The sequence below is a fragment of the Pantherophis guttatus genome, chromosome 2 (assembly GCF_059756535.1).
Source record: "Pantherophis guttatus breed Tessera chromosome 2, ASM5975653v1, whole genome shotgun sequence".
Taxonomy (NCBI): Eukaryota; Metazoa; Chordata; class Lepidosauria; order Squamata; family Colubridae; genus Pantherophis; species Pantherophis guttatus.
Genome location: NC_142064.1, coordinates 3,845,001 through 3,857,882, shown reverse-complemented (window position 1 = coordinate 3,857,882; position 12,882 = coordinate 3,845,001). Strand labels below are relative to the sequence as shown.

At 45.5% G+C, this 12,882-nt stretch overlaps 1 protein-coding gene across 15 annotated transcripts in view; it reads left to right on the top strand.

Moving 5' to 3' along the window:
* Positions 1-12,882, top strand: part of CELF4 (CUGBP Elav-like family member 4) — a 921,337-nt gene that overhangs the window by 770,381 nt on the left and 138,074 nt on the right. For 9 of the 15 annotated variants that reach the window (XR_015732028.1, XR_015732033.1, XR_015732027.1 and 6 more), the window contains exon 4: positions 12,490-12,618. The exons of 2 other annotated variants lie outside the window; for them this stretch is intronic. Coding sequence is in view for 2 of the 13 variants with exons in the window: in XM_087885501.1 (XP_087741627.1) it covers positions 12,490-12,618 (129 nt within the window). In the remaining 11 variants the exon portion in view is untranslated. The remainder of the gene's footprint in view (positions 1-12,489; positions 12,619-12,882) is intronic. 4 more of the 15 variants (XR_015732025.1, XR_015732032.1, XR_015732026.1 and 1 more) reach the window with 1 other exon arrangement.

The window sequence follows — 12,882 nt, the reverse complement described above, 5'->3', positions numbered from 1 at the left end:
GAAAGAAAGAAAGAAAGAAAGAAGGAAGGAAGGAAAGAGAGAGAGAAAAGAATTGGCTAAGAAAAGAAATGCAGAAATGTGAGGGGGGAAAACATGCAGATGAATTTTAATGCAATCAGAAAGCTGTAATAATGGTAATAAAGGAACACATTCAGACGTCAGGAGAACAAGCCCTTGCAATGCCAGAATTTAAATCAGGGCCGGGCCTGTCGATCTCATCCCCTTGCTTCAAAGGATGAAAATGGGATTTTCTAAGCGCAGCAAAGGAAGGGGATTAACAATCGGCAGCTCTTTCGGCCTTTTTGTCTTTCGGCAAATCCCATTTAATCACTGCCTTTAATATGAAGAAGGCTCTGGGCTGAGCTGGGCCGTCTCCGATCGAGAAGTTAAAGCCCATCACGCCCGGTAACTTTCAGGAAGTGTTTCAATTACCTCCACCGAAAGCTTTGCAAATCGAATGTTCTGACCCAGCTCATGACAAAGATGACAAACCCTCTGAAGTGAAGTCAAAAGATTCCTTTATTAGGAACGCCAGCAGCCCCGGCAAAAAGTTTCTCTCTCACCGCAGGCTAACAAGTCCGTCTGGCAGGGAGATGAATAGTTGTCTGCCACCTCTATTCATTTCAGTCCCCTGCCTTTTATCCCCAGAGCTAGGGAGGGATTTCACTTGCAGCAATGGCTCTTCCGTCCCAAGGACCAGCCCATAGATTTCCACTGCTCTCCTCTCCTCTGCTTCCACACATCGGACACTGGACCCAGCTGTTCCTCCTCTTCCTCATCAGCCACCTCCAGACCTGGGGACTGTTGACTCTCCATCTGAGGGCTGATGGATGGCCCAGGCTCCGCCTCTCTCTCTCTCTCTCTCCCTCCCTCCCTCCCTCCCTCCCTCTCTCTCTCTGTCGAGTCCTACCGGAGCTCGCCATCGATGGGGGGTGTGGGAGACAAAGGAGTGGAGATAAGCAGCCGCAGCGAACACACAAACAGTTCCTGGATAGCAGCATTCAGGGCGATGATTGATGACGTTGCCGGGCCTCTCCGATTCTGCTGTCCTCGCTGCTCTGGTGCTCGCAGCTGTTACTGTTAAGGGAGTGGGGGGTGCTTGATTGATAATCACCGGATGTATGTTTAAGGGGCTGAGTTTTTGTTAAATAGCGCTGTGGTGTGATTACACCCAGCGCTGACTTTGAACCAAAACACCGACTTGTACTTTACTTTTGACTGCAAGCTTATCGTTGCCAAAGTAAACCCTGATTCTCTGTGAGTTACTGGTGATTATTTCCTATCGCAGTTCTGAACGAACGACAAGCCGAGACTCTCTCTCTCTCTCTCTCTCTCTCTCTCTCTCTCTGCCAGCTCCATTCCCTCTTCCCCCTCGGAGCTCTCAGGTTGCCTTGATGCTGGCCCTGACTCCCAAGCCTCCTCTTCCTCCTCTGATTCGGCTGCTGGAGGGGCCGGCGACCAATAGGCCACAACACCGAAGTTGAATTTGATCCGAACTCTCGTCACAAGAGCCAGTGACATAAAAAATAAACCTTTCCTCCTATTCTTCTTTTCCTTTTAATCTCGCTTCCTCTCCTGTTTTTGGAACCCCAAGAGATCTCTACCAGTATATTAATGTCACAACCTTTTTTTAGGTTCGTGGATTAGATCTTTTTTTTTTTCCTTTTCTCTTTCCCCGAGCAGTTGGAGGTCGCCCGTGGAAAGGAGTTGAGATGCTGAAACGTATTTCTTTGACATCCCGGCTGGGTCGCCAAAGACTCTGTTGGGAGATGTCAAACATTGCTGGAGATTTGCTCTGAGCAAGGGCCGACATTTCATTGGGCCCAAATTCGGCTAAACCTGAGAATCACAGCAGTACCAGGTGTGCTGTGTGTGAGTTCACGTGTGTCGTTCCCTTTGTGTTAAGTTGCATTTAAATGTTTCTAGTTGAAGCTTCATAAAGATATCATATATCTTTATATCTTTGTATCTTTATATCTATCTACATCTATCTGTCTATATTTATCTATCTATCTATCTATCTATCTATCTATCTATCTATCTATCTTGCTATCTTGCTATCTTGCTATATCTCTATATCGCTATATCTCTATCTATCTCTGTCTATTTCTATCTCTATCTATTTTCCATTTCTCTCTCACACACTCTCTCTCTCTCTCTCTCTCTTTCTCTCTCTCTCTCTCTCTCTCCCCTATGCAGGGGTGAAGTGTTCCCGGTTCGGACTGGATCACCCGATCCGGTAGCGATGGAGGCGGGTGGTTTGGAGAACCGGTAGCAAAAATCCCTGCCCTCTCCCCCCCATGCCCAACTGAGCTGCACAATCATCAGAGGCTTTTTTTTTACTTTTAAAAGCATTTTTTTCTACAACCTCTTCGGCTGAAAAATGCTTTTAAAAGTTAAAAACAAAAAGCCTCTGATGATCGCGCAGCTCAGCTGGGATCATCAAAGGCTTTTAAAAGAAAAAAAACCCCTTTTTTTCTTTTAAATGCCTCTGACGATCCAAGCTGAGTTGCCTGATCGTCAGAGGCATTTAAAAGAAAAAAAAGCCTCTGCCGATCAGGCAACTCAGCTGGGATCGTCAGAGCCTTTTGAAAGCATTTTTTTACAACCTCTTCGCCGAAGAGGTTGTAGAAAAAAATGGTTTTAAAAGTTAAAAAAAAAAATTGGCCACGCCCACCCAGTCACATTACCCCTCCCCCACCAAGCCACGCCCACAGAACCGGTAGTAACAAATTTTAGATTTCACCACTGTCTGTCTGTATGTATATACCCAGCGCTATCCCATCCTATACAATCGCCATGTTTTTGATGCAGCGCATATGTCCACGAGGCACGTGAGCACTCACATTTTTGATTCTGGGTGAATCGGTTGTTAAATTATGGGAAGCCCCTCCGTGTGTGTGTGTGTGTGTGTGTGTGTGTGTGTGTGTGTGTGTGTGTGTGTGTGTGTACAGTGTTTCCCTGAAAATAAGACCCTATCTTACATTTTTTTGAACCCTGAAATAAGCGCTCAGCCTTATTGCCATGCACTCAAAAGCCCTATTGCGCTTATTATCAGGGGATGTCTTATTTTGGGGAAAACAGGGTGTGTGTGTGTGTGTGTGTGTGTGTGTAGGTCTTTGGTTATTCGGGTTTTCTCCCGCATAAAATTGGAGGTGTCTTGGCAACATTTTGACAAAGTCTCATTCGTCATCTTCAGGCTGGTGTTCTCGGCTTCGATTGCTCCTAGAAACACGAAGCCGAGAACACCAGCCTGAAGATGACGAATGAGACTTTGTCAAAATGTTGCCAAGACACCTCCAATTTTACGCGGGAGAAAACCCGAATAACCAAAGACCTACATACAAACACCTGCGAAAACCTCAGAAAACATATATATATATTATTTTTCTCTCAAAGCACCTGGTCTAGCCCAATATGGGAGGGAGCATACTGCTTCCCTTTCGCCTTTCAGCTCCAATCCAGGAGCCCTCAAGCAGTCGCATTCACGACAAACCATTTTATACCAAATTTATATTTGCTGATAAAGAAACTTGTGGCTCAGAGGTTAATACAACTGCCTAATATGCAGGCAGCCCAAATTCGAATGCGAGTAAGGGTACGGCTAGCTGATGAGAGCTAAATAGCTTGAAATAGATCTATACTAGTCTCCCTTTATTTCTTTATCAGCAAATATAAATTTGAGATATATATACACATACATACATATGTAGGTCTTTGGTTATTCAGATTTTCTCCTGCGTAAAATTGGAAGTGTCTTGGCGACGTTTCGACGAAGTCTCATTCGTCATCTTCAGGCTGGTGTTTTCAGCTTCGTGCTTCTAGGAGCAATGTGAGATCGCAGCTGTTTCTTCCTTTTAAAGCTGTTTCTTCCTGTTAAAAGGAAGAAACAGCTGCGATCTCACATTGCTCCTAGAAGCACGAAGCCGAAACGTCACCAAGACACTTCCAATTTTACGCGGGAGAAAACCCAAATAACCAAAGACCTACATACAAATACCCGCGAAAACCTCAGAAAACAAATACATATATATATATATATATATATATATATATATATATATATATATATATATATATATATATATATATATATATATATATATATATATACAATACATCCATCTATCCATCCATTCATCTATCTCTCTATCCATCTCTCCATATCTTTCCATATCTCTCTCCCTCTCCCTCTCCCTCCCTCTCACTCTCTCTCTCTTGTCTACCTCTATCAATCTGTCTCTCTATCTGTAAAAAAAAAAAAAAGGCACTGGTGGAATAATCCTGTTCAAATCCTCTTTACCCTCAGCTTTTAAAATCCTTGGTTGTATAAACAGAGGCAAAATCACGTGAAGTATTAGTACCACTTTATAAAGCCTTAATAAGGCCACACCTGGAATCCTGCATGCAGTTGTGGTCATCATATTATAAAAAAAGATGTTGAGACTTTGGAAAAAGTGCAAAGGAGAGCAACAAAGAGGATTAGGGGGCTGGAGGCTAAAACATATGGATGGTTGCAGTATTTGGGTATGTCTAGTCTAGAGAAAAGAAGGAGTAGGGTGGACATGATAGCAGTCTTCCAGTATTTGAGGAGCTGCCCCAAAGAAGAGGGGGTCAAACTATTCTCCAAAGCACCCGAAGGCAGGAGAAGAAACAATGGGTTGAAACTACTCAAGGAGAGAAGCAACCTGGAATTAAGGAGAAACTTCCTGAAAGTCAGAACAATTAACCAGTGGAACAGCTTGCCACCAGAAGTTGTGGGTGCTCCATCACTGGAGGTTCATAAGAAGAGATTCGACAGCCATCTATGTGAAATGGGATAGGATCTCCTTCCTCCTTGAGCAGGGGGATGGACTAGATGACTTCCAAGGACCCTCCCAGCTCTATTCTGATTGACCTTCTTGGTGTCTTTCTCAGAAAAATTGGCTGTACACTGCCCTGAGTCCTTCAGGAGAAGGGCGGTATAGAAACAAAATTATTTTTATTAAAAAAAGAAAAGAAAAGCAAAAAATACAAGAAATCCCTCCAGTAAATAACTTGCTTGCAACTTGTGGCAAATCCTGTTGGAAGCTTTGATGGCAAATCAGTGTCAAACAAATCCTTGTGCTCAGAGGTGGTATTCAGGCAACGGTTCGTACCGGTTCACTCGTACCGGTAGCGGAAATCACGGGTGGGCTCACACACCTGCCCCAGGTCTATGCCGTCCGATTTAAGCAAGTTTTTGAGGTGTGGCACATGTGCTTTGCTCGCTTATGCGCCTTCCGGTTCGCTCGCGTGCCTTCCGGGCGGAAGGACGTGCACATGCCTGGACAAGGCGTGTGTAAGCGAAGCTAGTGCATGTGTGCACTAGTAGTAGGTTTCAAAAAGTTTTTACTACTGGTTCTGTGGGCGTGGCTTGGTGGGCGTGACATGGCTTGGTGGGCGTGGTAGGGGAAGGATACTGTAAAATCTCCATTCCCCATTTCCTCCTGATCAGCTGGGACTCGGGAGGCAGAGGATAGATGGGGGTGGGGCCAGTCAGAATTTTTACTACCGGTTCTCCGAACTATTCAAAATTTCCGCTACCGGTTCTTCAGAACTGGTCAGAACCTGCTGGAACCCACTTCTGATGTGCACACGTTCATATTTGCGAACCGGTCGGGAAAGTAAGTGAATATCATGGCTGCTTCTGCTTTAAGGAGAAAGGGGGAAAATATATATTTTGCTAATTTCGGGCTGTATCGATTCTCGGTTTAAGTTCGTTGAATGACTTGGGGTGGGATAGAGTGCAGAGGGCTAAAGGACAGGAGAAGGAATTGCAGGATCCTGGATGACAGAAGTGGAAGGCAGGTAGTCCTCAATTTACAACAGTTCATTTACTGACTGTTAAAAAGTTACGACGAAAAAAGGGACTTATGAATGTTTTTCACACTTAACGACCATTGCGGCATCCCGAGGATCAGCTGATCAAAATTCAGCGGCATGGCAACTGACTCATATTTACGACAATTGCAGCCTCCCAGGGTCACATGATCCCCTTCTACGACCTTCTGACGAGCAAAGTCAATAGGGGAAACCAGATTCCGCTCAATGGCCATGTGACTAACTTAACGATGGCAGGGGCTTCACTTAACAACTGTGGCAAGAAAGGTCGTAAAAGGGGGCGAAACTCACTGAATAACGGTCTCGCTTAGCAACATAAATTTTGGGTACAATTTTGGTCACAAGTTGAGGACTACCAGCATTGGGTATTGTGAAACCCTCCGTGTCTCATTTTCCCACAATTAGTTGGGTTGGGGGATCTGATATGGAGAGGGAGGGGACGTTTAAGGGGTTTCCTACCACTTGGTTGGGGTTTTGCTTTATTTAGAAATGCTAAACCACGTGGGCAAAACAGGCTAAGGAATTGTGGCTTTTGTTGAAGACGACTGTAGACTGTGTGGCACTCCAGGAAAAAAAAAATGCAAAGAAAGATGAATAAATCATGATTAAATTAGAATCTGATCTTTCATAAAGAGAAGTAAAACTTTCCTTTGGCCTTTATTCATGATTATCCCTTCATCCTTCCTTCTTTCTCTCCTTCCTTTTTTCTCTTTCTTTCTTTCTTCCTTCCTTCTTTTCTTCCTTCGTTCGTTCTCCCCATCCTTTTGCTTTCTTTCCTTCCTTCTTTCTCTCCTTCCTCCCTCCCTCCCTCTCTCATTCCTTTCTTTTCTCCCTCCTTTTCCTTCCTTCCTCCCTCCCTCCCTCACTTTTTTCTCTTCCTTCTTCTCCATCCCCTTCAGGGGTGGGTTCTATTTGCTTTTACTACTGGTTCGCAACAGGATCGCACACGCGCGTGCTCGCTTCGCTCACACACGCGCCTTGCTTCTGCACATGTGCAGATCGCTTCTGTGCATGCGCAGATCGCTTCTGATGATGTCAGGGTCAGTGGGCGGAGTCTCCCACCGGTTTTACTACCGGTTCTATAGAATCGGTCCGAACTGGGGGCAACCCACCACTGATCCCCTTCCTTCATTCCTTCCTTCCTCCCTCCCTTTCTTCCTTCCTTCCCACCTCTCTCCCTCACTTCTTTTCCCTCTCCATCTTTCTGCATCCCCTTCCTCCCTCCCTCCCTCTCTCCCTCCCTCCCTCTCTTCTTCACTTCTTTTTCCATTCCCTCCATCCCCTTCCTTCCTTCCTCCCTCCCTTTCCCTCTCCCTCTTTCTGCATCCCCTTCCTTCTTTCCTCCCTCCCTCCCTCTCTCCCTTCCTCCCTCTCTCCCTCCCTTTTTTCCACTCCCTCCATCCCCTTCCTTCATTCTCTCCCTCCCTCCTTTTCCTTTTCCCTCTTTCTGCATCCCCTTCCTTCCTCCCTCCCTCCCTCCCTCTCTCCCTCCCTCCCTCTCTCCCTCACTTCTTTTTCCACTCCCCCCTCCCTCCCCTTCCTCCCTCCCTCTCTTCATTCTCTCCCTCCCTCCTTTTCCCTCTCCCTCTTTCTGCATCCCCTTCCTTCTTTCCTCCCTCCTGTTTAATTACTCTAGAAATACTTTATTCTCCGAATCCTTCCCCTTGTTTTTGTATCCGATGCCTACCTATCAGGAAAGCTGACATTCATTTATATGATAATGCAAAGCGAGCGGCAATTCTTCCGCCACCCTCCCTTCTGCCCGGTGCCCCGTCCTGCTGGCCAGCCAGGTGCTCCCTCTTCCTCACCCCATGGCTTGTTAATTGACAATTCTCAGCTCTCGGCCAGCGACACCTTCTTCCCTTTATGATGTGCTGCCTTGTTCTCCCAGCCCGTCTGACACTCCAGCCTCTCTCGCAAGTTCTGGTAAAAACAGATCATTTAAATATAAATAGAACAAGGAATAATTTAACCCCTGTTTGCACCAGGCAAGGTGTTGGGACTTCCTATAAACACCAGGAGCGAGGCTTAAAAACACTGCATATTTAAACTGACAAGTCTTACAAGGAAAAAAAAACAACAACATAGCAACAGGGCCCCTTAAGCTCATGCCCTGTAGGGAGGATGGACATTCGAGCATACCAGATTTGCTTCCCGACTGGTGCAGAGTCAAAGTCTAAGCTAAGCTCAAAAGCTTTGGGAGCTTCCGGAGTCCTTCGTTCTAGTATTGAACCCTCAGGTAGGAAGGTGGCCTTAACCTGGGTTGAAAAGGGGCTGAAGGAGATGGAGATGGAAAAGGACGAAGTATCAGACAGATATGGAAATGGAGAACGTGGGGATGGACATGGAGATATAGATGGTGATGGGAAGAGATATAGATATATCACGAAGCCCACGCTATTCTAACGCTACTGAGGCTACTTAGTTGGGTAAGGAAGGGTCTGCAGGAAAACCACCAAGGTCAGAGATCATCCAGGACCCCACATTCTTCTTCTTCTTCTTCTTCTTCTTCTTCTTCTTCTTCTTCTTCTTCTTCTTCTTCTTCTTCTTCTTCTTCTTCTTCTTCTTCTTCTTCTTCTTCTTCTTCTTCTTCTTCCTCCTCCTCCTCCTCCTCCTCCTCCTCTTTCTCCTCCTCCTCCTCGTTTCTAAGACACTAGGCTTAGTCATTTGGCTCAGTTGTAAATATTTAGTCAGACTTCACATATTATCCTAGCTGTTTTAGTAAATTGAATTGTATGATATACAATAAGCTGAATAAAGTTTCTTCTTCTTCTTCTTCTTCTTCTTCTTCTTCTTCTTCTTCTTCTTCTTCTTCTTCTTCTTCTTCTTCTTCTTCTTCTTCTTCTTCTTCTTCCTCCTCCTCCTCCTCCTCCTCTTTCTCCTCCTCCTCCTCTTTCTCCTCCTCCTCCTCCTTGTTTCTAAGACACTAGGCTTAGTCATTTGGCTCAGTTGTAAATATTTAGTCAGACTTCACATATTATCCTAGCTGTTTTAGTAAATTGAATTGTATGATATACAATAAGCTGAATAAAATTTCTTCTCCTCCTCCTCCTCCTCCTCTTTTTCTCCTTCTCCTTCTCTTTCCTCCTACCTCCTCCTCCTCCTCCTCTTCTTCTTCTTCTCCTTCTCCCTCCTCCTCCTCCTCTTCTTCTTCTTCTCCTTCTCCCTCCTCCTCCTCCTCTTCTTCTTTTCCTCCTCCTCCTCCTCCTCCTCCTCCTCCTCTTCCTCCTCCTCCTCTCCACAAACCCCCTCCCTTCTAGCATTGATGAAGCTACCTAGCTGGGTCAGGAAACACCTACAAGAAAACGACCAAGCTCAGAGTCCTCCATACTCCCCCACGCCCTGCCCGGATGGCCCCCCACTTCATCGATTCTGAACAAACATTGGTTTTTTCCGCATCCTCGCCATATGCACATCGCAGCCTGGAGACCACAACAGCTGCCTTTCCTGGAAAACTTTAAATTAGATTAAGTCACCTCTCGAGCAGGTTGCCTTCCTTGGACTGCTTCCTTCTGAAGGAAGCCCACGGAATCCGTTTATTTATTGATAGGGATTTGTTCAAATTGGTTACATCTGTTCTCTAAAATGTCTCGGGGCGGGAGGGGTGGAAAAGGAGAGGGAAGAACCGCTCGTAAACATATTCATAGCGTTTAATGAACTCTAAATAAAGCAATTTATGCATCGGGTTTTTTCTTTTAATGCTTGTATGCCTTGTGAAGGGTTATTTGTTTTTTTGAAGGGTCTACCGTTGCGATGCGCATCCTAGAAATAACTCAGTCTGAACGCTGAGCTTCCTGTTTCCAGGGTCCTCAATTTCTCTGACGTAGGATCTGTGCCAGATAGTCCTTGACTTAAAACAGTTCACTTAGTGACCACTCAAAAGGACGATGGCCCTGAAAAAAAATGTGACTTACGACCATTGTCCACACTCACAACCTTGGTAACATCCCTGTTGGTCACGGGATAAAAATTCAGACGCTGGGCAACTGGCTCAGACTTTTGACCGTTGCCATATCCCGAGGTCAGGTTATCACTTTTGGCGACCTTCTGACGAGCAAAATCCATGGGAAATCCAGATTCACTTAACAACGGTGCTGCTAACGTATCGATTGCAATGATTCGCTTAACAACCATAGCAAGAAAGGTCGTAAAATGATCGCAAAAGAACTGTCTCCCTTAACAACAGAAATTTTGGGCTCAAGAGTGGTCGTAAGTCAAGAGCTACCTGCGTAAACTTTGCCTTGCAACTCATAATTTATCATAATTTAAAGGTTATCACCTTTAAAGCGCTCCATGGCTCCCATACGCTCCCATAGAGAGGGGCTCCTCCGGGTGCCGTCGGCCAAACAATGTCAACTGGCGGCCCCTAGGGGGAGAGCCTTCTCAGTGGGGACACTTACGATCTGGAACGAGCCCCCCCCCCCGCCCCCGGAGATACGGAGGATCCCGGATCTGCGCACCTTCCGTCGCGCGCTTAAGACTTTTTTATTTCATCAAGCTGGCCTGGCCTAAATCTTCTCCCCTTTTTAAATGTAAATTTTAATTTGTTGTTAAATTATGGGGTATTTTAAATTTGTTCAGCCAAATTATTTAATTCATTTTTATTCTATTTTAAATTTTTGTATTTATGTGTTTTATCCTGTGGCTGTTCACCGCCCTGAGTCCTTCGGGAGTAGGGCGGTATAGAAATTTAATAAAATTAAATAAATAAATAAATAATTTCAGTGCTGCAGGAGACAATAATAAAATTGATGCCAATGAGCGATAAGAGATTTCCATTGATGGAGGGGCCTAAAATTGAGCCCCATAGATTGAGTCCACCCAGATATCACGATATCATTTATGGAATACATTTGGAGTCCTACAGATCATCAAGATAGTAATAGCACTTATATACTGCTTCACAGAGCTTTTATAGCCCTCTCTAAGTGGTTTACAGAGTCAGCCTCTTGCCCCCAACAATCTGGGTCCTCATTTTACCCACCTCGGAAGGAGGGAAGGCTGAGTCAAACCTTGAGCCTGGTGAGATCCAAAGTGTCAAATTGCAGGCAGCCGGCAGTCAGTAGAAGTAGCCTGCAGTACTGCACTCTAACCACTGCGCCACCATGACTGAAGGAAGGAAGGAAAGGAAAGAAGGAAGGAAGGAAGGAAGGAAGGAAGGAAGGAAGGAAGGAAGGAAGGAAGGAAGGAAGGAAGGAAGGAAAGGAAGGAAGGAAGGAAGGAAGGAAGGAATGAAGGAAGGAAGGAAGGAAAAATATGGATGGAAGAAAACATGAAGGGAGGGAGGGAGGAACGGGAGGGAGGGAAGGAGGGAGGAAAAATATGGATGGAAGGAAGGATACATGAAAGGAGGGAGGGAGCGAGGGAGGGAGGGAGGGAAGGAAGGAAGGAAGGAAGGAAAAATATGGATGGAAGGAGGGTTACATGATAGGGAGGGAGGGAGGGAGGGAGGGAGGGAGGAAGGAAGGAAGGAAGGAAGGAAGGAAGGAAGGAAGGAAGGAAGGAAGGAAGGAAGGAAAAATATGGATGGAAGGAAAGATACATGAAAGGAAGGAGGGAGGGTGGAAAGAAGGAAGGAAGGAAGGAAGGAAGGAAGGAAGGAAGGAAGGAAGGAAGGAAGGAAGGAAGGAAGGAAGGAAGGAAGGAAGGAAGGAAGGAAGGAAGGAATACCAGTAGCCCTTAGACTTAGATACTGCTTTACTGCTCTCTCTAAGCAGTTTACAGAGTCAGCCACTTGTCCCCAACAATCTAGGTCCTCATTTTATCGACCTCGGAAGGGTGGAAGGATGAGTCAACCTTGCTGGTAATCCTCAACCACAATTGAGCCTGAAATTTCTGTCACTAAGCGAGACAGTTGTTAGGTGCTGCTTTGAAACAAGAAGGACGGCAAACAAATTTCACAATTTCATACTAAATAAGTGAATTTCCCAACTTTTTATGACCTTCGTGGCCGTACTGTAATTGATAAGTGAATCACTGTGGTTCTTAATAACATGGTTGTTAAGCGAATCTGGCTTCCCCAACGACTTTGCTGATCAGAAGGTCGCAAAAGGGGATCGTGCGATCCCAGGACATGGCAACGGTCATAAATACGAACCTGTTTCCAAGCTCCATGATGACTTGATCATGGAGATGTTGGAGTGATGCGGTGGCCTAGAGGTGGAGCTCTTGCCTCACAATCAGGAGGCTGTGAGTTCGATCCTAGGTAGAGGCTACTTCTCTCTCTGGGCAATATATTTCTGAACAAAACTCCGCATTGGCGACAGGAAGGGCATCTGGCCAGTAAACCCTCAACTCCATTCGGTTGCCCAGACTCCACCCCACAAGGGATTATAGGATTGTTAAAAGAGGATGATGATGATGATGATGATGATCATGGAGATGCTTCAAAGGTCATAACTATATGTTATAAGTCACCTTTTTCAGTGCCATTGTAACTTTGAACGGTCACTAAGCAGACCGTTGTATGCCAAGGCCTACCTGTAGGTTCTCTTGGCTAAACTTATTTCATTTCCCATCTACATCCCGACTTTATAAATCTGTCTTTGAATGACGCCTCCGTCTTGAATCTCACCTGCTTTCTCCTTCCTTCTGAAATATGGTAAGCATCTCTTAATTTTGTTCCAGAAGACAGAAAACTTTTTGTGGGCATGCTCAACAAACAACAGTCAGAAGATGACGTCCGTCGGTTATTTGAAGCGTTTGGGAACATTGAGGAATGCACGATACTTCGAGGACCGGATGGCAACAGCAAAGGTAAAATAGGTGACCATAACTGATTACCAAGACACGGAAGATCTTCCACCTATGGAGATCTGGACGGTCAGATCTTCAAGCTCCTTCAGGAGATCTGGACAGTCAGATCTTCAAGCTCCTTCAGGAGACCTGGATGGTCAGATCTTCCAGCTCCTTCAGGAGATCTGGACGGTCAGTTCTTCAATCTCCTTCAGGAGATCTGGACAGTCAGATCTTTAAGCTCCTTCAGGAGTTCTGGATGGTCAGATCTTCAAGCTCCTTCAG